Source organism: Peromyscus maniculatus, chromosome 1 (genome assembly GCF_049852395.1).
Source record: "Peromyscus maniculatus bairdii isolate BWxNUB_F1_BW_parent chromosome 1, HU_Pman_BW_mat_3.1, whole genome shotgun sequence".
Classification (NCBI taxonomy): domain Eukaryota; kingdom Metazoa; phylum Chordata; class Mammalia; order Rodentia; family Cricetidae; genus Peromyscus; species Peromyscus maniculatus.
In genome coordinates, this window is record NC_134852.1 from 30,590,651 (window position 1) to 30,614,142 (window position 23,492).

Below are 23,492 nucleotides of genomic sequence, written 5' to 3' on the forward strand. Positions count from 1 at the left end.
GGAAAGAGCTGCTGAAGGCGGAGTGGGAGAGGCTTTGGGAAAAGAGAGGATTCCAATAGAAGGAGACAAGCATCTTTAGCAGAGGGATGTGCCATGTGGGGCCCCAGGGGGCTTAGCGGGCTCCAGGAGCCAGAGAGACAGTTACAGAGTAGATGAGATGCACGGCAAGAAAGCAGCTGAGAATCAGACTCTAGAATTTGGAATCAAATTTTGTGGGTGGCAGAAGCCAGAAGAAACAGATGATACGTACATACCTTAGGAGAGGCAAATCAGCAGGTTGGTTTGGAGAGGCAGGGTCCTTTGGAAGGGAACTCATTCACGCCAATCCCGGGTTTCAGTGCCAGTTGAATGAAAAAAATGAGGACATGACCGCTCTTGGGTATGTTTGAGCTATGAGGGAGAGAACAGCCTGAGGCATCAGACTGAACTGAGCCATGAGTGGAGAGAGAGGGATGAGAGAGCAAGAGAGGAAGAAAAGAGAGAGGGAGCAAAGGGAGGAGCCGAGGACCAAGAGACCAAGAGAGTGCCTGGGAACCAAGAGACCTCACAGCCAAAATGGCTGAGTTTATACAGGAAAGAGAAGCCGGGGGAAGTGAAGCAGAAGGCCAGCCCCTGTGGGGGAGAGATGTAGGGTAGGGGTTTGGGGTGAGAAATGCTGGGAGGAGCCACAAGTACAGGGTGATGCTGGGAGAGACGGCCAACAACCACTTGGATATGTTAATAGGCACCTCAGCCATTTGTCCCAGGTTTTTGAGACCTAACACTGACAACTACCAAATACAAAAGTGCCAGAATTTATCAAGATCGCATTTATAAGACGGGTGTGGTGGAGCATGCCTTTAATTTCCAGCGTTTGCAAAGCAGAGGCAGGTGGTTCTCTGTGAGTTCCAGGCCAGCCAGAGTTATAAAGAGAGGGGAAAATACGTTTGTCAGTCCGTCTGTCTGCGCGCGCCCGTGTGTGTGCATTTGTGGAGGTACTTGTGTGGTGGTCAGAGGACAATTTAGGGAAACCAATTCTTTCCAGGGGGTTCGGGAATCCAACTCGGGTTACCACGTTTGGCAGCAATCGCCTTAGCCGTTGAGCCATCCCGCCGGCTCAGTTAGAGCTTCTTAAACTGTAAAATGGGGACGTCGCCTGTCTCTCGGACTTGACAGTGTACAAGCCAGCTTCTATGCCGGCTTAGAGCAGGACTCCCCCCAAATGGCCACGTCCCCCGCATCCCTACCCTGCCCTGGACCGCCTGTTGCGCTTCTCAAACGCTGAGACGAACTGCGCAGCCGCACTCCAGTCCGTCGCGTTCGAGGTCCCGCCTCTTGGCGCTGAGTCCTGCCCGCGGCTGCGCGCTCGTCACTGAGATTTGTGGGAATTGTAGTTCAACTGAGCGGCTTCCCCCCACTTCCGGGTTTAGCCGGCAGTGCAGCCATTTGTGAGTATGTGTGTGGGCGCCGGCTGTGGCCCCGCTTCGTGGCCGGGCTCAGTCTGCACGGAGCGACCCGGTGGATGCTGACTCGAGGTGGAGGCCAAACTAGCGCCACTCGAGTCATGTCGGATGTGCTCCAGGGTCGGGACAGGACGCCGTGAGCCCAGTTTTGTCCTGACGCCGAGTCCTGTGCGGCTCAGGCCCGGGCCGGCCCACGCTGCGGGCTCGCGGACGCCCAGGTTGGTAGGAGCTAAGGGGACCGCTCCTCGTGCTTGGGATGCGCATGCGCAAGGTCTGGGCGGGAAGCTGGACGCGGCGGTGTCAGTGAATGGGGCTCCCTGCGCCTCAGTCCGGGCCCCTGTGGGTCGCGGAGGTCTCTGGAGACACAGCAGCTGTGACCGTGCAGTGCGCGCATGCGCGGGTGATTGGGCGGGTGGTGGGACTTGTTCGGGACCGAAGATGTCCTGGAGGATGGAAGACAGGGCACAGGCATAGCTATGGGGGAGGTGCTTGCAAGACTCCAGGGGCACACGAACGCTAATTGCGTTTTGGACAGAAGATCTTTAAAAGAGGTGTTCTCGCCCCGGAAAGACAACACGGCGGGGCCTCTGAGGTAGAGAGAGTTCAGGTCTACGTGGCACAATAGGGGTCCCTTACTGGTTTCCAAGGAAGGAGGGAGTTGTCCCTGCTTGTCGTCAGGCTGCCCCTTGATTCCTGTCTGTCTCGGGGAGCAGAGGGTCTTGTATTCCTGGAGGGGATGACCTTGATGTGGGGAGGATGGGCCCATTTAGTCTACTGAGTCCATTATAGCGTGTGTCACCTATAGCCCGGAATAACTGAGAGTTTGGTGGCCTTAGATCTGAATGCAGGGTTGGCTTTGAGAGTAGGACAGACACTGGGCAGAGGTGGGTGTGACTGGATCGATTCCTGATCTTCGTTCTAAAGTACCGAGAAGCCCCCTCCTCGGGTCCCTAGAGAGCGAGACTGTATCATTGTTTCTGTACTCTTGAGCAAGTGTTTGTCTCGGGAGCACCAGCCAGCATTCTGGGAAGGTGGTTCAGGGGCCGGGGGCAGAGACTATTCTTGCATGTCCTGTTGGAGATACGAAGCTTCTGTTCCCAGGTCAGGCATGATGACGACCAACCAAAGAAACGGTCAAACCCCAGGTTAGCCTGGTGAGCCAGTGGTTTTATTGTCGTTCCTTACAGAAGTATGTGTGAGGGGTTACCTACAGGAGCATGAATGACTCAGCTGCCTCACTGAAAAGCCCATGGATGGTGACTCAGGAAAGTAGCTGCATCTCTGCCTGCAAGACTTGAAGGCAGCTCATCTGGGCAGAGTACTTCTTCCTCAGCTATTGCCATTGCCTCTGTAACCTTGAGGAGTGTGCGTGCGTGCAGAACTTAAAGTTTCAGCTTCTGGGATTTCTTAAGTTTTGTTTATTTTCTGAGTCTTAGAGCCTCCCACCTTCACTAAGAGGGAGCATTTCTATTTGGAGAAAATGGGTACACAGGAGAGCAGGCTGGAGTTCCTGGTCTTGCCCTAAGAAAGGCAGTGTTGCTTGAGCTAATCAATCTTTTAGACAGCCAAGTACCTGATTGAGGGTCCCGGGGCCTAGAAGAGGGTTCTAGGCAGAATGTCCCATGTGCATACCAGAGTTAGAGGATCTTGAAGTGAACCCCAGAACCCATGTAGAATAATGCAGGGTTCTAAAATGTCCAAGTTGGGTAGAGGCTCCAGCTAGGAGGTAAGTAAGGATTCTGCATCCCGAAGGACTTCCCACATTAGCTGCCTTCTGATAGACAGCTGTCTGGGAGGAGGTGGATGCAGTAAGCGTCTTTGCAGAGTTGGAATAGCTGGGACCTTTGCTTTGGGCGATTCTGCCTTCAAGCAATAGAACACCTAGGTTTATAGGAGGGTGGGGTGGAAGACGGGGGTGGGGGTGGGGGGATGGAGTGGGGGGTGGGGGTGGGGCGCAGGCCCCATGGGAGCAGCTCCAGCACAGGCTCGAGAACTCCAGGGAGCCAAACGCTGAGGTGCACAGCTCTGGAGGTATGTGCTCAGATACCAGCCATATTGTATTATAACTGCAGCTCTACAGGCTTGCAGGGCTGGTGACTGCAGGGCCTTTGTGGCAGCTGTGACTTCCAGGCATAAGGGGATTCAGATTCCTTTAAGAACCTGACCGAAGCTGGGGGTGTAAACTCGGGGGGTTAGGTGCTTGCCTAACATGGACAGAGCCCCGGGTTCCAACTCTAGCACTTCATAAACCAGGTCTGGTGACGCATGCCTATAAACTCAGCACTTGAGAAGTAGAGGCAGGAGGATGGTGAGTTTGAGGCCAGTCTAGACTCCATGAGACCCAGTCTCAAAAGACCAAGGAATCAAAGCCAAAAACAAAGCAAAAAAAGAACCTCAGATTGGCAAGGAGCCTGGGTCCTGAATACAAATCCTGGGTGGGAATCTGCTGGGGTTGAAGGCTTGTGCCACTGTGCCCTGCTAGCAATGGATTTTAGATACACAGTGCTGGGGTCTTGATGGATTTTGCTGTAATCACAACCAGTTGATGCCCAAGACAGGAGAAAGACAGGGTCGCCCTGGGATTCAGGTGCCCAGGAAAGTGTTACAGTAGGAATTTGTACAGGTTGAGACTCAAGCTGGGGCCTACAGAGGTGGGTGGATGGAAGTAGATGGGGCTGTACTCCAGTGTGAGAGTCAGGGGCAGGGTAGTGAGAAAGAAAGACGGGCTGGGGATGTGGCTTAGTGGGTAGACTGCCAGCATGCACAGAACCCTGGGACCCGTCCTCAGCATGGCATAAACCAGCAAGGGTCTGTGGTGGAGTTGGGTGCCTAGCTGGGACTGGCCAGGTGCTGCCCTGGTTTCAGAGTCTGTGACATCAGATTGGCACAGTGACAGCTGAGCTACAGAGATACAGGTTCTGGGCCTGTACCTGTGCTGTATCTGCAGAGCTCCCCCCCCCCTACTCCCCAATCCTGCATAGACTATGGCAGCTTTAGGCCACAGAGCCCTCCACATCGATGGAGGAATCAGGTTCAAGCTACAAATTCAGGGCCTAAGGGTTTGGTAAGAATCTGAGCCAGATTCAAGTTGGATAGTGGAGGGAGGAGCTAGGGTCCTGTCCCCACCTTTGGATAGGAAGGTGGAAGCTCTGGGATTCGGTGAAAGATCTGGCCTGGCTGATGAAAGGGCCATGGTGAAATCAGGAAGGCTGGGCTGCGTCCCGAGCTCCATCCATTTGGTCAGTGGCTCTGGTTGCTGGTCCTAGGAAGAGGTCCCGGTTTGTTTGTGGTTGCATGCTCAGGGCAGTCAAGTACATAATACAAAGGAGTTCTTTGTGTGCTGGGTATTTGTGGGGCTCCCAGGACCCAGTGAAGGTCCTGACTGGAGCCGCACATTTTGGTAGTGGGCAGAAGGCCATGTGTGAGCATGGGGTGGGCTTACAGGGCAGTGGGAACAGAGGAACAATTGGAGCTATGAAGATTTGGCCTAGAGGAGGAACTGAGGGGTCCTTGGTTAATGCCCAGTTGGAGCCTTAACTTCTAGAAGCTGATCTAGGTGGGTAGGCTGGGCTGGAGGGCGGCAGTGTGGGCTGTGCTCAGAGCTTCTTTTGTTTGTGCAGCTGGGCACCTGGCTACACCTGGAGGAGACCATGGATCAGCAAGATGATGAGTCCCTCGAGTCTCGGCAGGCCTGTGTGGAGGTGAGTGCAGCCGTCCTTCCCCAAGTAGCCTTACTTCATTCCTGCCTGGCCCCACAGCCTGAACCTTGGAGTTCTCTTTGTAGTGTTTTAAGGGATTTTGTCCCTCGTGGGCAGCAGGCTTTTTAAAAGATTAACCCGCATGTGTCTGCGCGCACATACACGTGTGTCTGCAGGTGCATGTGCAGAGGCCGGAAGGCACCAGGTGTTCTCTGTTACTCTTTACCTGTTCTTTTGAGAGGTGGCCTTTCTCCAAACCTAGGGATGCTGTAGAGTAGTTTCTTCCAGATTGAAGCGTTCCCTCTGCGAGGGAGGGGGAGGTTCAGTAAATAAAGTGTCATAGGGCTGATAAAGCTCGTGAGAGCCCGGCATGAGTGGAAGCACACGCCACCTGTTGCAGAGTGGACTCCTAGAGGCATGCTGCAGAGGAAAGCCTTTGGGCCTGTCCAGCTGCCTGCCAGCTGTGCAGAGAGCTCCTGGGATGCAGCTGTTTCTATCAATGACCCCTCACCCATGCTCCTGTTAGGAACTCCAGAACAAACTTCCCGCTTCAGCAAGGCCGTTGTTGGTACATTTGTTATTTTGGTATGCACGGGTTCCCTTTCTGGCATGAATAGACATGTATATGTTTCATCTCCCCAGGAAAAGTCTGTCAAAGGCTAACATTTCCCCAGATAGGCTGGAAGCCAGTAAGTCTAGTGACTCTCTGCCCCTCTCAGCTGGGGTTACAGGTATGTGTGGGACACCTGGTTTGTTACATGAATTCTGGGACCTGGACTTTTTTTTTCCCCAGAGCTGAGGACCAAATCCAGGGCCTTTAGGCAAGTGCTCTACCACTGAGATAAATTCCCAACCCCTGGACCTGGACTTTTAACTATTGAGCTCTCGCTAGTTCCTGTGGGAGCCGGTTTTCAGGTTCCTCATGGCTTTACCCAGCAGGTCCTCATAGAGAGGATGATTAGGACCATGGGCCTGAGTGCAGGTGTCTGAGATGGTCTGCACTTGGTTGGGCTGTGGGGAGGTCTTTTGCTCCACCCTTTGGCATTTCTATAAATACCTTGGGGGCAGAGACAGTCAGGGCCTATTGGAATAGGTTCCAGGCCCTCTTGACGCTACCCTTTATTTCCTGTTTGTCTCTACAATCTAAATCCTTCTATCGAATATTTCCTGCTGTTCCCACTCAAGAAAACTGGGGAACTGTGGGGTTGGTGGGTAAACGCCCCACAGAATGGCACCATGAACAGGGACTAAAGAAAAAAAAGAGAAAAAAAGAAAAAAAATAGCGACTAAAGACAAAGGAAAATAATCGTGTTATTACAGAGTTTTTGGCTAAAGTACGAGTTAGGCCCTGCCAGTGGAAAAAAGGGGCATGCCCAGTGTTGTAATGGAATATGAAATATGAATATTAATAAGAGGCAGGGATTTTTATCCTCGAGAGAAAAGGAAAAAATGGACTGGAAGGATGTCCAATGCTGCAGCGCAAAAATCTGACATCCTTCTATCAAAAATTTTCTATCTTCTATTGCTTTCTCAATTTCTATCTGTGAAAAATAAGTATAAGATAAAGTATAGTAATATACTGTAGAAAACACTTAGAAGTGTAAGATCGTGTAGAAAAAATTTAAGATAAGTAAGGCAACTAGACAAAAAAACTCTTAAATTTTCTAACTTTGGGGGCTATGAACACAAATTGGGAAGAAAAAAATCTTTCTTTGAGCTTTATGGGTAGTAAAAAAGCTCTTCTTTGAGCTTATTGGGCAGAAAAAAAAAGTTGCCTAGGGACAGCTGAAATGCTAAGTCCAAGCAGCAGGAGAAAATAATTTCTCCCAGAGGCAAAAATGCAGGTGTAAGAAGCCAAAAAAGTTTGAAGTTTAGAAGTTTTGGGAAAAGTTGGTCTTTCTCTCTTGGGAAAAAAAATCTTTCTCTTAAATTAAAAAGCTTTTTTTGAAAAATTTTTGAGGAAAAAAATCTCTCTAAAAAGCCTTAATCTTTCTCTCTCAAACTAAAAGCTCTCTTAAAAACCTTAGGAACTAAAGCCTTTAACTTTCTCTCTCAAAGGGACAAAAATTAGAATCACCTGAAAATATTAGTATGGGAATCATTCCCATACTAAGGGAAAACAACAACCTTCTTAAGACAGCAAAACCTCTCCAAGTTCTCTTTCAAACTTGAAAAGTCCTCCTTGCAATGCAGGAGGCAGGGAAGGAGTTCCTAAAACCTCTTCTAAGCTCTGTCTCTTCAAACTAGTAAAAGACAGTGGGTCCGAGTCCCCTGAGGGAAATGCTTGGGAGAGTGTGGGTGAAGAGCCATAAAGAGCCCAGTAGGGCAGGAAACTGTTTACTGGGAAGAACAAAAAAGCCAAGTTTTTCAGTTACAGCCTGGCTGAGGCATCAAGGGTTTTTTTGTGTGAGTGAGCAGTTCAGAATGAAAAGCTGCTCCTAATTGCCCTAATGCAAAGATCCCCTGAAGCAATGCAAACTCTGTTAGCATTGTATCTTTGCTTCTAGCCAGCAATTGAGAAGGAACTAGCCAGCATCTTCTAGTTGGAGTGCATTTCGGGGATACTAATGTTCCTGCAGTTGTAAGCTTCCTGGAGCGCACAGCTGAGGCAGGAAGGTGCAGGACCCAGGGGAAAACTGCTTACAAACAAAGCTAAAGCTAGCGGGAACGGCACAGTTACCCGCTTTCCTACAAGTTCCGAGTTGATAGGTCCACAGCTGCATAATGAAATCTGAGAAAAGCTTTCCTATCAGAGAAAAGATCTTTTTGGGAAAACAGTAAAGCTGAACTGTGTCTGAAGTGTTTGTGCTGCTGAGTCAGAATGCTGTCTGGGGAAAGAGCCCAGCCAGGGCAAAATGGAGAACCATCCAGGAGTAAAGCTTTCTTTTCTATCAGAAAAAGCATCCTGATGAGAAAAGCTTTGTTTCAACTGACTCCCGGTGAGATGAGGTAGTGTAGCCCTAAGGGGTGATTGCCTCTGGCATAAACTCTGTCCTTGAGCACAGGGACAAACAAACACAACCCACTGGGGGACTGGGTCAGGTGAAGGCCTGATGAGGAAAAACACCAGCCCTGATGCGAGCTTAGATATGGCAAGAACCTCCCTTGATAAGCTTGATTTATGAACACAAACCTCTCAGACCCTGAAAATGAACGGACAAAAAGCCCCTACCTTCAGTAACAGGAAAACCTGCCACTTTAGTTTCAGAAACTGTTTCTGGGCCAGAGGGGATAAACTGAGACCAAACTGGGAACTGTCAGGAAGAAAGACTCTGAAGAAACGGAGAAGGGACAGATTCCTCCCCAGAAAATGCATGACCTGAGAAAGCTACTAGAGTTTGAGGCAGAGTCCCCCCCCCCCCCCAAAGCTCCTACCTCCAAAGGCACTAGCAGAGGTACAGAGCAGCCTGAGATATCTGAAGATCTGCATCTGGGGGGGAAAGGAACAAGCAAAATGAAATAAAGATCTATCAGTTGGAGAAAAGTCTCTCTGAAGGAGCTATGGAAAAGCTCTGTTGTTTTTCACTGACTGGCTAAGGAAAAACACAAGCCCCGAGAGAAGTTGCTGTCAGAAATTGCCCACCTCAGTGCGTGATAACAAGGCAGGTGCAGTTCTGATCTGGAGCCAGTGTCAAATGGAGAGACACCTGTTGAGGCCAGCACAGAGAGAGCAGAGATCTTCCAAACGTAAAATGCTTGTTCAAATCTCCCGTTGCAAAACCTCCTGGGCAAGAATTTCTTAAGTGAGTCTGGTAAGAGAGAACCAGAAGTTGACTCCCGGACCTGAAAAGAACTATGGGAAATGAAGTCTGAAAGCTAGCGTGTAACAATGAGCTGACGAAAAGAAATGCATTCTGGAAATGTAGTTTTTCAGCTAAAGATGGTGATACTGTCCAAAAACTTCCCCACCCCCAATGTAGTTTCTTTTCAAAGCATTGCTAGAAAGATTAATCTTACCTCTTGAAAACTCAAATCAGACAAAAAGCTACCTATAAGAGCAAACAAGCCACTTAAAAACACTTTAAGAAGCAAGAGAAAGCAGTTTATACATTGAACATTGTCTTAGATATGAAGAAATTTATGGGAATTAAATAAAAAACGTTCTTTACTTCTTGAACAAACAGCATGCAATGAGGGATTCCTTTGCAAATCTAGTAAGGAGACAAGGAAATAGGCATTCAAAAAGAAAGGACTGCTTTATAGATGGGAAACAAACCAGAAAATCTAGCTTTCTTTCTTTTTTTCTTTTTTTTTTTTTTTTTTTTTTGGTTTTTCGAGACAGGGTTTCTCTGTGTAGCTTTTCGCCTTTCCTGGGACTCACTTTGTAGCCTGGGCTGGCCTCGAACTCACAGAGATCCTCCTGCCTCTGCCTCCCGAGTGCTGGGATTAAAGGAGTGCGCCACCACCGCCCGACTTCAGAAAATCTAGCTTTCTTACAAAATAGAGTTGGTTCACCTGAAAGTTCCTTATAAGAAATCAATGCTAAATATCACAGCTGCTAATAATGATAACATCAGGAATTAAAGCTAATGAAGTGGAAATACTAAAACATGAAAATGCTTTTCCTCAGAGTAAGCTAATGAATATGTTTCATGAAAGAACATCTATGTTATTGACTCCTTTGAATAGTAACAGTTTTTGGTAATATTGGCTAATAAAAATCTGTCAGAAACATCAACATTGTTAAAGAACTCATGGCAAATACAGCTTTAAAAATTAAGAAGGGGAAAATTGTATCAGAGTTTGATGATGAGTGTAAAAAGCAACTAAATCAATTTTCGTGATATTAAGGTTCCATCTTGCAGTCTGGGGATAGTAAGAGTATAAAGAGTCTTCCAGACTGCTGAGAAGTTTGAGACGATTGTACCTAAGTTTCAGCAGTGTTTTCAGACCTGTTGAAAGCTCCAGGTCTGGAACCTCACTCCAATTTAGACAACTATCTTCTGATGGAAAATTGACTTGTTATGGAATGACTAGCTAAGCAATTCAGAAACAGAATATTCCGTACAAGGTTATTCTTTTTTCTTTCTTTTTGGATTTGTTGTAAATGGAGATAGCTCTTAATAGAGTTTTTGTAAAAGATCTGAAATGCATAAAGTACTGTTTAGCAACACTCACTAAATCCCAGACTTGAGAGAGCTATTAAAGAATTACACTCGTTTCAATCTATCAAGAACTTTTAGAATATCAAAGCTGTCTGTAAGCTCTGAACTTTAGAAATTTGCATACTTCCTGTTTAGTTAAGAGAATCTTTCTAATAGATAGTGATAATTAAGGGTAAAAAGTAGAAAATTATTCTCTTGTTAGAAAATGTTAAATCTCTAAGTGTTAAGAAATCTTTAGGTGTTTGCTAAGTTAGATATATGATAAGAAGTAAAGATCTGAGTTAAAATAAGTAAGAATATAAGCTTGCAAGAAGTATAAGTAAAAGATGCTAGTTGTGAATCTAAGGTAGTCCTAAGACATGAAGTAATAAGCTTGTAGTAATAAGCTAGTTGTAAATGTAAGTTTAAATAAGAATATAGACTGAATATAAGAAGTAAATAAGAAATATATTTGCTAAGGTAGTTCTATAGTTTCCTTAAGTAGTATAAATAATAAGTAGACGTTAATATGTTTTATGTGAGTTTCTAAAAAAGTTTAAACGTTGAATGTGGGTCTAAATGCTTTGCAAGGTATGTTATATGTGAGTTTGTGAAAGTGTAAATGTTAAGTGTTAGTCTATTCTTAATGTATATGGTGAAAAAAAACCCCTGACACACAGAAGATAGTGTCATGGTAGCCTGCAAAGCAGGCTGTCTGAGTGATTTTCAGAAGCTCCAGAAGCCACTAAGAAGCTAAGAATGGCGGATGCCAGAACCAGCACAAGGCATCCACAGCTGAGATCTGTGGAAAATCAACGCAACACAGAAAAACCTGAGCTAACAGCAAAAACAGTGCAGTTTAAAATATTACTACAACTAAAAAGGTCTCTGACTTGAGAACAAAAGTTGCAGAGACACTTGTTTGAACTAAAATTGTTAACTGCAAAAAGTTTTGGTTGGGGGCTGGAGACAGGGCTCAGAGGTTAGGGGCACTGACTGCTCTTCCAGAGGTCCTGAGTTCAATTTCCAGCAACCACATGGTGGCTCACAGCCATCTGTAATGAGATCTGGTGCCCTCTTCTGGCCTGCTGTCATACACGCTGTATACATAATAAATAAATAAAATCTTAAAAAAAAAAAAAAAGAAAGAAAGAAAAAAAAAGTTTTGGTTGTAAAATGCTTCTTCATATTTAGAAATGAAAGTCTAATACCAGAATTTACTTTTTTGAACTTTTTGAACTTAAAGAGATAAAACTACAAAACGGTTTTTGTTATGGATTTCATATTTGGAAGGCTAGTACCAGAATTTATTATTTGAATTTTAGGACTTAAGAAATGAAATGAACAATAGAGATTTCATTGCAATGGGACAATTTTGAATTCACTTATGGTGATGACTTAGGAAATGTTTTCTGGAATTGTGTTTAAAATGGAACTGTTTAAATGAAGAAATTTATTGTTTCTACCTAGAATCAAGATGCAGTTTTGTATATGCATATATTGTAGATGTAACCAATCGTCTTATTAAAATAAAAAACACAGAACCAATGTAAAAGAGAAAGCCGAGAGGTCAGAGCTCAGAGCTAAAATCTTACCTCCTGCGGTGCTCCTACCTCCCCGAAAGAGAGCTATTTCCTGTGTGTCTGTCTTTAAATAGTATTTCTGTTCTGCCTTCTCATTGGTTGAAAACCCAAACACATGACTGCCTTGTCACTGCCTGTAAGTACAGCCCTCCAGATCTTAAAGGCGTATGTCTCCAATGCTGGCTGTATCCCTGAACACACAGAGATCTATCTACCTAGCTCTTCTACCAAGTGCTGGGATTAAAGGCGTGTGCCGCCGCCGCCGCCACCACGCTCTTTCTATGGCTCTAGTAGCTCTGACCCCTGGGCAACTTTATTTATTAACATACAATGAAAATCACATTTCAGTACAAATAAAATACCACCATAATATATGCTGGTGATTCATGAATTGTTCTGTGTTAAAAATGGAACTGTTTTATAACTGTGTAACAATGAAATTACTTATGGAACTGGTTTTGTTACAAATGGAACTGTTTAAACAGAAAAGTTTGGGTTTTCTAACTAGGCTGGAGATTTTTGCTTAAACAATTATAAAGAAAAGAAAAACTAGTATTCCTTAGTCTAATTTAAAAAATATTTTCTTGTTTGGGTGGATTAATGTCATGTTTTGTTAGTAAGAACTGCAAATGGGGTATACTAAGAGACTATGCTTAAAGTGTAAAGAGTTTTATTAAGAAATGTTTTGGATGTTTGGCTAAAAGTTTTCAAAGTGTTAATGGTTAGATTGAGAATACTGCATCTCAATATGGGTTTACAGGAATTGTGAAATTTGGGTTTTCTTCTAACTAGGTTTGAGATTGTTTAAAAAGTTGTAAAGAAAAGGAGGAGTTATGAGTGAATTAAGTATGTTTGCAGAAATTATGTTTAACCTATTGATATTAATGCACCCTGGTTTTGTGGAGTTAAGGAAATATTTAAGTTTGTGAATACATTAGAAGTTTTTCCTATGTTCTGTTAGCACGTTAATTCAAATGGTTCTGTTAAGAGTTGGCTTTGAGATGTAAGATTGAGAGAATTGTGACTATGTATAGCAATATTTATGTTAACCTGTTAATGGTAATGATGAAGCTAAGGGATTCTTTAATTTTGCAATTACATTAAGAGCTTTTGGTTTAGAAAGATCTTGATGCAGCTAAAGGCTGCTGTAGTCACCTTGGACCTAATCCAAAAAAGAAATGCCATTGTTATCATCCTCTATTTCCATACTGGGAGGTGTAACAGCTATGGAGATTGCTGTAAGCTATTAATAACAAGTTATTTTTTATATACTAAGAAAGAGGGACCTGTGGGAGCCCATTTTCAGGTTCTTCGTGGCTTTACCCAGCAAGTCCTCATAGAGAGGATGAATAGGACCACAGGCCTGAGTGCAGGTGTCTGAGATGGTCTGCACTTGGCTGTACTGGGGGGAGGTCTTTTGTTCCACCCCTTGGGCATTTCTATAAATACTCTGGGGCAGAGACAGTCAGGGCTCATTGGAATAGGTTCCAGGCCCTTTCGAGGCTATCCTTTATTTTCTATCTGTTTATCTCCACAATCTAAATCCTTCTATCTAATATTTCCTGCTGTTCCCACTCAAGAAAACTCTGGGGAACTGTGGGGTTGGTGGGTCAACGCACTGCAAGTTCCCTACCCTTTTAAAGTTTAAAGATTATTTTTATTTACCTATTTTAAAATTTTATGTATATGGGTATTTGCCTGCATGTATATCCATGCACTACATGCTTGCCTGGTGCCCAGGGAGGCCAGAAGACATCACTGGATCTTCTGGAACTGGAGTTACAGATGATTGTGAGCCACCATGCAAGTGCTGGGAATTGAACTCAGGTCCTCTGGAAGAGCAGCAAGTGCTCTTAACTGCTGAACCATCTCTCCAGCCCATGTGGTGTTTTTTTTTTTTTTTTTTTGGTTTTTCGAGACGGGGTTTCTCTGTGTAGCTTTGCGCCTTTCCTGGAACTTGCTTTGGAGACCAGGCTGGCCTCGAACTCACAGAGATCCGCCTGTCTCTGCCTCCGGAGTGCTGGGATTAAAGGCGTGCGCCACCACCGCCGGGCCATGTTTGTTTATTTTTAAAGATTTCATTTGTATGTGTCTGTGTGTGAATATATTCCACAAGCGTGTAGGTGAGCGCAGAACCAGAAGAGGGCATCAAATCCCTAGAGTTACAGGAGGCTCTGAGCTGCCTCTTGTTGGTAAATGGAGCCTACACTCAGGTCCTCTCCAAGAGCAGCCTATGGCTCAGGTTTACTACTAGCTAGTTCTTACATTTTAAATTAACCCGTTTCTGTAAATCTGTGTATTGCCACGTGGCTGGTGGCTTACCGGTACTTTCACATCTTGCTTCTTGGGCAGCTTGCTGGTGTCACCGAATCCACCTTTTTCTCCCTGTATCTCTACTTGGATTTCCAGCCTGGCTATATCCTGCCTTGCTATAGGCCAAAACAGCTTCTTTATTAACCAATGTTAATAAAACATTCATAGCAGAGAGAAAGACATCCCACAGCACCTAATACTGAGGAGAATACAAAGGTCCCATATTTCTTTTAAAATTAAATATCCTACCAATTTAAATACCTCATTTAAAACGATACAAAACCCATATTGAATCCTTTAGGTAACTCATTCTGCAGTGCCTTGAAACAGTGTCTTAAGACCTTATCGTGTGAGTTATTCTCAGTATAACAATCTTGTTGATTAACACGTGTTAGGCTTTCTATAGCTGTGAAGAGACACCATGGCCATGGCAACCCTTACAAAGGAAAACATCGAATTGAGGTGGTGCCTTAGAGTTCAGAGGTTCAGTCACTTTTCATCATGGGAGGGAGCATGGCAGTGGCATCTTGATCAGAAGGCAACAAGAAGTGGACTATCTCATTTAGCATGGCTTGAGCATATATGAGACCTCAAAGCCTGCCTCCACAGTGACACACTTCCTCCAGCAAGGCCACACCTCCTAATACTGCCACTCGCTTTGGGCTTATGGGGCCAATTCCATTCAGACTAGCACATGTTACTGTGATAAACAGAACTTTTGAATCAGACTATATTCTGGTTAATCACTAAGGTCAACCAGTCAGTTTAGGGGAAATTAGTCTCTAATTCTCAAGCTACTTATTTATTGTTAAAACAACTTAGTGACAATTTTAAGTGACTTCTATATATTATGGCAAGAAAAAAAATTCATGCAGATTTAAGTATAAAAATCTTAACTATGGAAGGTTCTTAGTGATGAATTCATCACCTAGATTCATAGCTGAAGGACTTTCTGTAACCCTGGACTATTTCAGCTTTCTTTTTTTCCATGCCTATGTCACCTCCAAGTTCTTTGCCCTCTTTTGAGTCTGTTTCCTACAAATATGTTGAAGTCCAATATGCTTCTATTTTTGGTATGTTTTTATTGAGATCTTGATACACACGAATACACACAGTACCGTTTTGATCATGGTCACCTCCCAGTGCTCCCCTTAACTCCTCCCAGATCCACTGTCACAGCCCCTCTCCATCCCAACGCTGTGTCCTCTTTGTTTTTTAAATAATCCACCCAGCCCAGTTGTGCTGACCAATACCTTGAGGGAGGAGCCGTCCACTGGGACGTGGTGAAGCTACATCCCTCCCGTAGAAGGTACTTACTGTCAATGGTTTCTCAGGTAGGAAAAGGCTCACGAGCCAGTCCCCGCCCGCCCGCCATGCTGGAATGTCGGCTGGCTTGGTGCGGTGTGGGTCTCACGCACACACGCACGCAGCAAGAACTGCTGTGATGCGTGAGTGCAGCGACTCTGTCTTGTCCAGAAGACAGTGTTTGCTCCAGTCCTCACTGACCTGTGGCGTGTCCAGTCTTTTCACTCCTCTTCACCAGTGGCCCCTGAGACTGGGGTGGAGTGCTGAGCTTTGCAGACTTATTCTCTTCACATGCATCAGTTGTGAGTTTCTCTACCAACCCTCGACACTGTGCAAAACAAACACAAGCTGAGAGCTGCACTAATCAGTGGTTAGAGATTGGGATTTAAGGCAGTTTGTTATGATGCCTATTCAGCAGTTATAGTAAAAGGCTCACCTCTACAGTATGTGGGCTCCTCAACCACAGGCCTTTAGCCACGTTTGCAGAACTAGGCATGCATTTCCTCCTTGGGAGTGGGCTTTAACTCCACGAAGAAAGCATTTGGTTAACCCCATAATACTCATGCCATTGTTTACCTGTGGGCTTATTTTACTATGGTAGTCATTATTATTTTATCTATCTATCTATCTATCTATCTATCTATCTATCTATCTATCTATCTATCTATCTATCTATTTATTTTTTTAGTTTTTCAAGATAGGGTTTCTCTGTGTAGCCCTGGCTGTCCTGAACTCTCTAGACCAGGCTGGCCTGGACTCAGAGATCACCTGCCTCTGCCTCCTGAGTGCTGGGATTAAAGTCGGCCACCACCATTACCTAGTTCGTGTTAGTCATTATTGTAGCTTACTGGGTTCACAGCTGGGTAAACTGTTAATGATTTTTCTGCTACATTAGCCTACATAAAAATGTATAGTACTAAGGAAGCTAGCCAACAGGGGAAAACTTACTAGTCAATAACTTGATTTTTTTTTTTTCCATGCCCCATGGAACAAAGTATGTGATATCTTCAGCAATGGGGCTTTTTTTTTTTTTTTTTTTTTTTTTTTTGAGACAGGGTTTCTCTGTGTAGATTTTGGTGCCTGTCCTGGATCTTGCTCTGTAGACCAAGCTGGCCTGGAACTCACAGAGATGGGCAGAGGCAGGTAGATCTCGTGAGTTCAAGCCCAGCTTGGACTACAAAGCAAGCTCCAGGACAGCCAGGGCTACACAGAGAAACCCTGTCTCGAGAAACAGAAACAAGATCAAATCAAAATGAAAGGAAAGCAATGGCAATACCTTGTATCATTTTGGAGGTCTCCAGGACAACCTTTTCCAACAACTAGAGGGAGGTTTCTTTTTTGGGGAACCAATGACTTCCAGGAAGAGCATTAGTCCTTGTGTACCTGTGTAGGGTAACAATGATTAAATGAATAAATGAATATATTTATTTATTCATATATATGTGAATTTAAATATATAATGCATGCATATTTAGGAAACTTGTAAAATTCAGGTCTACATATAGCTTTTCTCAAGTATTTTTGTGGTAATTATTCCCTCCCCTGCTTCTCTTTTCTACTCTTCCATTCATCTCCACTTGAACTTACCTCTCTTCATTCCCATTTGAGGAAGGTGGAGTTTAGAACACAGGTGATATGAAGGGGAAAGGGAGAATATGCCTCCTTTTTATTTCTTTCCATTTTGAGATTATACCATCATTACCTCATTTCTCCCTTCCCTCTCCACCCTCCAAACCCTTCCATATGCCTCTCCTTAGTCTTGCAAATTTATGTCCTCTTTTTTCATTAATTGTTCTTACATGTCTATATGTATATATATGTATATACATATGTATTTGTAAGAATAACCTTAATTTGTATAATGATACTTGTATTTATGTTTTCAGGGCTGACTGGTGCTGTCATCTTTATAAGAATCAGCACTTAGACACATAATTCAAACCGGGGAATCATGCATATAATATAAAATTAAATAATATCCTGTGGGAGAGTCAGAAATGAAAACGTCAAGGTTTAGCATTGACTTGCTGAAGATTTCAAAGCCACACAATGGCGTGGTGTTGGCTCTGATCTACCATCTCTCTCCCTTTGTTGATTGTGCGAGATGCTCGTGAGCACTGTTACAGGATAACACAGCCGCTGACTCAGAACTCATAATATACATCCGTATTTGGGATGTTCCTCAGGGTTTCAGGGTTACGATCAACCTCTTATGTTAATTTTCAGACCTTCCGCGCTAACACTTAGTTGAGGGTATTTTCCAGCAACAACGGACTGGTTATGGAAAGACAAAGCCTCTCACATGTTGTTTGCAAGGAGGTAAATCATCTGTTTTTGCTAGGAATGTATTCTATGTCTCTGGCTTAAGAAAAGCACATATATATTTGTGTGTGTGTGTGCGTGTGCATGCGTGCGTGCGTGCGTGTGTGCGTGTGCGTGTGTGCACGCGTGCATGTGCGCATACGCACATACATACATGATTGTTCACTGTGCACATGTGGAGGCCAGGACAACTTGGTAGAATCAGTTCTCTCAAGCCTGGCAGCATGTGCCCTTATCCATTGAGCTATCTGTTGGCCCTCAGCCACATTTTTTATAATGTAGAATCCATGATGGAGTTCAGTGTTGGATGTAACATGAAGGCAGTTATGTTACTGGTATAGAAAAGGTCTGAAGCATTAATTTAGTTAATCTTTATCAATAAAAATCAGGAGTCATATATTAAGATAAAAACTTGAAAGATCAGAGAAGCAGGGGAGCAGCCACCAGTGACTTCCTACCTCTTCCATTCTTCTGTCCAAAAGGGTCGATGTAGTGATATATTGTGTATCAAATAAAGCATGCCTGAGGATCAGAGGACAGAGCCAGCCACTAGATTAAACATAGAGGCCAGGCAGTGGTGGCACATACTTTTAATCCTAGCACTCAGGAGGCAGAGATCCATCTGGATCTCTGAGTTCAGGGCCACACTGGGCTACATGAGATTGATCCAGTGTAGGAGAGAAACAAAGCCAGGCAGTGGTGACACACTCCTTTAACCCCAGTATTTGGGAAGCACACACGCCATTAATCCCAGCACTAGGAAGGTTGAGATAGGAAGTGATATGGCTGGGCAGAGAAGGGCATATAAGGTATGAGGAGACTGGAACTAGAGACCCTTTCCTCTGAGGACTCAGAGGTATTCAGTCAGAGGATCTGTGGAGTTGGCGAGGTGAGAAGTAATTATGGCTTATTCCTTTGTCTCTGATCTGTAGTCAGAAGGTTTCTCCAGTCCCGCCAGGCCCCTGAAGTCCCATGGCCCACTTATAAAATAATTATTCAGAAGCTTATATTAATTATAACTGCTTGGCCATTAGTTCAGACTTATTACTGACTAGCTCTTACACTTAAATTAACCCATAATTCTTATCTATGTTTAACCATGTGGCTTGGTACCTTTTCTCGGTTCTGCCTTGACATCTTGCTTCCTTTATGTCTGGTTGGTGACTCCTGACTCAGCCTTTATCTTCCCAGAATTCTCCTCATCTGCTTGCCCTGCATATACTTCCTGCCTGGCTACTAGCCAATTAGCGTTTTATTTATCAACCCATCAGAGCAACACATATTCACAGCATACAGAACGATATCCCACAGAACTGATCTTTCAGCGTTTACCCCAATATCTGGCTCCGGTTTTTTATTAAAAGATCATTTAGAATTCGTGTAACAGGCCGAGATCTTCTCTCTGCCCCTCCATATCACTTTCTGTTTCCTCTCTGTGCAGAGCTCCAGACCTCTATGTTAACTACTGGATAGCTCCACCCTCTGACTCCAAGCAAGCCTTATTTGTCAGAGCACAAACAAAATATCACACATTTCCCTCTTTTTGTCTAAATAAAATAACTAACAGAAAAACTATATACAATAAATACAATATATACAAATATATACAGGCAATTGTTGCATAACAATGTCTAGTCCATTAGCATTTGACAAATTCAGAGAAAATACTCCATTATCTATCCTATCTTGGTGAGTCCAAAGTATTGTACCTAATTCACTTTCTATCCTAACTTGCATTACCAACCCAAAACTATCTTTTTATGTCTCTCAACTTTATACACTTGACAGTTCTTTTGTGAGTTTCTTTTCTGAATTTGTTAACAAAGAAAACTATAACTATCTAGTCTTCAACTCCATCAGAGACCTGAGAAGGATATAATATTACCTGAGTAAACAGGAAATACAGAGCTAACAACTTCTAAAAATGACAGAAACAGCTGGCTACCTAGTAGGTACAGTCAGGTTCCTCTGTAACAATGGGGCATCCATCTTCATCTTCAGCCTGCCTAGAATATCTGACAGACTTTTCTGTAAAGCAGGAATTTTGAAGGACTGTCCCACCTTGTCTTGGCAAGGATCAGCAGTCCTTTTGTGTCCTGCTTGTTCCATTTGTTGTTGTTGTTTTGAGACAGTGTTTCTCTGAGTAGCTTTGGAGCCTGTCCTGGAACTCACTCTGTAGACCAGGTTGGCCTCAAACTCAGAGATCCACCTGGCTCTGCCTCCCCAGTGCTGGGATTAAAGACATACCACCACCACCCAGCCTGCTTGTCCAATTTGGACATCATACTGTCAGCAGTCAATTCAATGGCACTTTCTTGCCCAGTGGCTAACTTTTGTAACAAAGTCCCTGTGGAGTTTCTCCGATGCCCATCATCTTTAAAGTAGATTGGTGCTGCCAGGAGCAGACATGTCTCATTGTCATAAAAAAAATTACACACACAAAACCTTATGTTATTAAAACATCTTAAATGCCATATTTTGTAGTTCTCTGAAATGTTTGAAGATCACCTGTCTGTCTAAAATATATCTGTTTGACCCCAAAAACATACCTAACATGACTAAAAGTTTGATTGCTATAGGTGACTAACTAACCTGCATTTCTTTTTTACCTAAGTAGTTTGTAATAATAACTCCAAGGACTAGAAATTTACATTACATTGTTAAATGAATGAGCTGTATAGGTACAATATCTTGAGCAAGAGTAGAAACGTATGTACAGTGTGTTCTAACAAAAATAACCTTAAATTTGTATCAATATACAAAAATGTCTTAAACAAGATTAGAAGCATAATACAGTATAGTAAAAATGACCTCAGTTTGTATCAATGTGCAAAAAACCTTATCATTGTAAAATATTAAAGATTAGTAGTTGCTTTTTAAAAGTATTTTCAATAATCTAACCTTTTAGCCTATTTCTCTATCCCCCACTTTTTCTTTTTAGAACAAGATCCTTGAATCTAATCTCCTTTGCTCAGCTTTTTTCCTGGCCATTACCAATTACAACTTGTAACCAACCCCCCAAATGATAAATATCCATAACCCACTGAACAACCAAAAACCGCACACCAGACCTCTTGGGAATGTGGGCATGGTTTTCTTAAAATTACTTCCTTTTGTCTGGGGGTGATGGCATCTTTAGGGGACCTTGAAAAACATTAGGATTATTGTCAAGTCCTGGGAGAGCTAGCTGTATCCTTTGTTGCCCAGACTGTGTAATGGGAAAATGCAGGCTTGTCTCAAGTTGTGGCTGGAGTAGCCTGTGAGGCTGGACCATCTCAGCTAGCCACCTTGAAATTGTCCCAAGCAATTTGTAGTCGTAAGGTGGTGGTTTTCAGCTTAGTGGCATCACCACAGTCCAGGTGCAGTCCTCATTGTGGAGCCCCATCCTCCTTTTGGAGACTTCAAAGGTTGCTGTTAGACATAATCATGGTTCACTGCAGGAATTTTAAACATTTTCAATGTCATGTGCAAGAAATGTCAAAGAGGTTAAAGGACCATAATTTGTTATATATATCCATAGTACAAAAATTTAATTCCTAGTTACCTGATAGAGACCCAGGCTTGAAATCATGTACAGGAAGCTAGATGAAGCCTTTTTCTAGAATTAGTACTCTAGATGACCATAAATGGATTGGATATTGTTACTATAATTCTTGCTTTATAACTTTTTTTTGGGGGGGGTGTTTTCGAGATAGTCTTTCTCTGTGTAGCTTGGGTGCCTCTCCTGGATCTTGTGCTGTAGACCAGGCTGGCCTCGAACTCAGAGATCCACCTGCCCCTGCCTTCTGAGTGCTGTGATTAAAGGCGTGTGCCACCACCGCTTCCTGGCATGCTTGATAACTTTTGTTGTATGTAGTTTTACTATAAAACCTTCCTTTTTAATTAGACCAAAAGGGGGAAATGCTGTGGAACAATCCTTTTATACACTGTGAACATGTATTACTCTCATTGGCTAATCAAAAGCTGACAGGCATGTAGCTGGGCAGGAAGTTAGGTGGGAAAGCCAAACAGAGAATGATGGGAAGGAGGGCAGAGTCAGGGAGGCGCCAGCCAGCCACCCAGGAAGCCAGATGTGCTAGAGGACAGGTAAAGCCATGAGCCATGTGACAATACATTGATTAATAGAAATGAGTTAATTTAAGTGTAAGAGTTAGCTAGTGACAAGCCTGAGCTATCAACCGAGCATTTGTAATGAAAGCCTCTGTGTGGTAGTTTGGGAGGCGGCTGCTGGGTATTTGGGACTGGGCGGTCAGGACAAAAAACATGAGTTTGCAAAGGTCTGATAAAGACAGGAAAATAATGAAGGGGAAGCGACAGGTGTGTGCCATCTGGTGGAGGTGGCGCTTCAGTGGTGCACCGTGGAAAGGGAGGGGCTTGTGTCCTCAGGGCAAGCACTGGCTCCTGCACGAGTGAAATAGACCCACACTCCCTTGGGCTGCCATGTGACTTGGTGAGCTATCCTATGCTGAGGTCCTCTGTGGTTAAAAATACCCTCATGTGAGGAGATTGCCTGAGGGTGTTATCGAAGCTGGATGTTGTTCAACTGCCCAGTTGAGAGTCAACAGAAGTGAGCAGAAACCAGGAAAGAGTAGCTGAGTTGGAGTCTAGTTTCAGAAAATTTCCACCAGAGCTCAGCCTGGAGCCTCGGAGAGGGTGCCCAGCAGCCTCATGGGGACATCTGCACCTGGCCCAGATGATGGCTTTCCATAGCTGTGTAGAGGAGACCCTTCAGTTAAACTTCCCCAGCTTATGTGCTCTAGCACCTCCCAGGGCCCCTGCAGTTAGGGCGAAATCACAAGCAGACGGCGAGGAGATGCCTGAGAAGCTGCCTAGGATCTCAGCCGGTGCTCTGACTGCTGAGCCATTCTCCAGCCCAACTGTGTGTGTGGTGGTTTGATAGAAAATGGTCCCTGTTGCCTGTGAGTGAAGATGTAAGAACTCTCAGCTCCTTCTCTAGCACCATGTCTCACTGCATGACACCTTGCTTCCCACCATGACGATAATGGACTAAACCTCTGAACTGTAAGCCAGCCATCACAATTAAATATAAATTCCTTTATAAGAGTTGCTGTGGTCACGGTGTCTCTTCACAGCAATAGAAGCGCTAACTGAGACAGTGTATGTTCTTATCAATGGTTTCTTTGTTGTTGTTGCTTTTATAACCGATTATTTATTGGTGTGTGTATCGGTCTGAGTTCATGAGCACAGGTGTGCCTCTGCATCAGACGTCCTTTGCCGTTCTTTGTCTCATTCTTTTCCCCGAACCTGTGGTGTTGTGGAATATTTGTTCAGCCATGTAAAGATGTGTTACATTTGTTTAATTATGTAAAGATGTGTTGCTACTTTATCTTGCCTGCCTAAGGCACCTGATTGGTCTAATAAAAAGCTGAAAGGCCAATAGCGAGGGAGGAGGTATAGGTGGGACTTCTGGTCAGGGAGAGTAAGGAGGAGGAGGAATTTAGGCTTGGGGGAAGAAAGAGACACTAGGGAGACACCAGGGGCCAGCCAGACACGAGGAAGCAGGAAAGTAGGACGTACAGAATGAAAGAAAGGGAAAAAGCCCTGAGTCAAAATATAGAAGGTGAATAGAAACAGGTTAAATTAAGTTAAAGAAGCTAGTGTGACAAGCCTAAGCCAAGGTCAAGCATTCAAAATCAAGTCTGTGTCTTTATTGGGAGCTAGCTGGCTGGCAGCCCAGAGAAAGTGCCGACTATGCTGTGGCTTGCATTTTGTTGGCTAGTCTGA

The 23,492-nt window shown here is 44.1% G+C and overlaps 1 protein-coding gene across 4 annotated transcripts in view; it reads left to right on the forward strand.

Annotated features, from left to right (window-relative positions):
* Positions 1–1,389: 1,389 nt before the first annotated feature.
* The window catches only part of Znf180 (zinc finger protein 180), a 29,761-nt gene continuing 7,658 nt past the window's right edge, over positions 1,390–23,492 (forward strand). The window contains exons 1-2 of one of the 4 annotated variants that reach the window (XM_076573124.1): positions 1,390–1,660; positions 5,063–5,143. In XM_076573124.1, the coding sequence (XP_076429239.1) occupies positions 5,093–5,143 (51 nt within the window). In that variant the 5' untranslated portion in view covers positions 1,390–1,660; positions 5,063–5,092. Of the gene's footprint in view, positions 1,661–5,062; positions 5,144–5,171; positions 5,872–23,492 lie in introns of those variants that run through there. The other 3 variants (XM_076573122.1, XM_076573128.1, XM_076573135.1) reach the window with 3 other exon arrangements.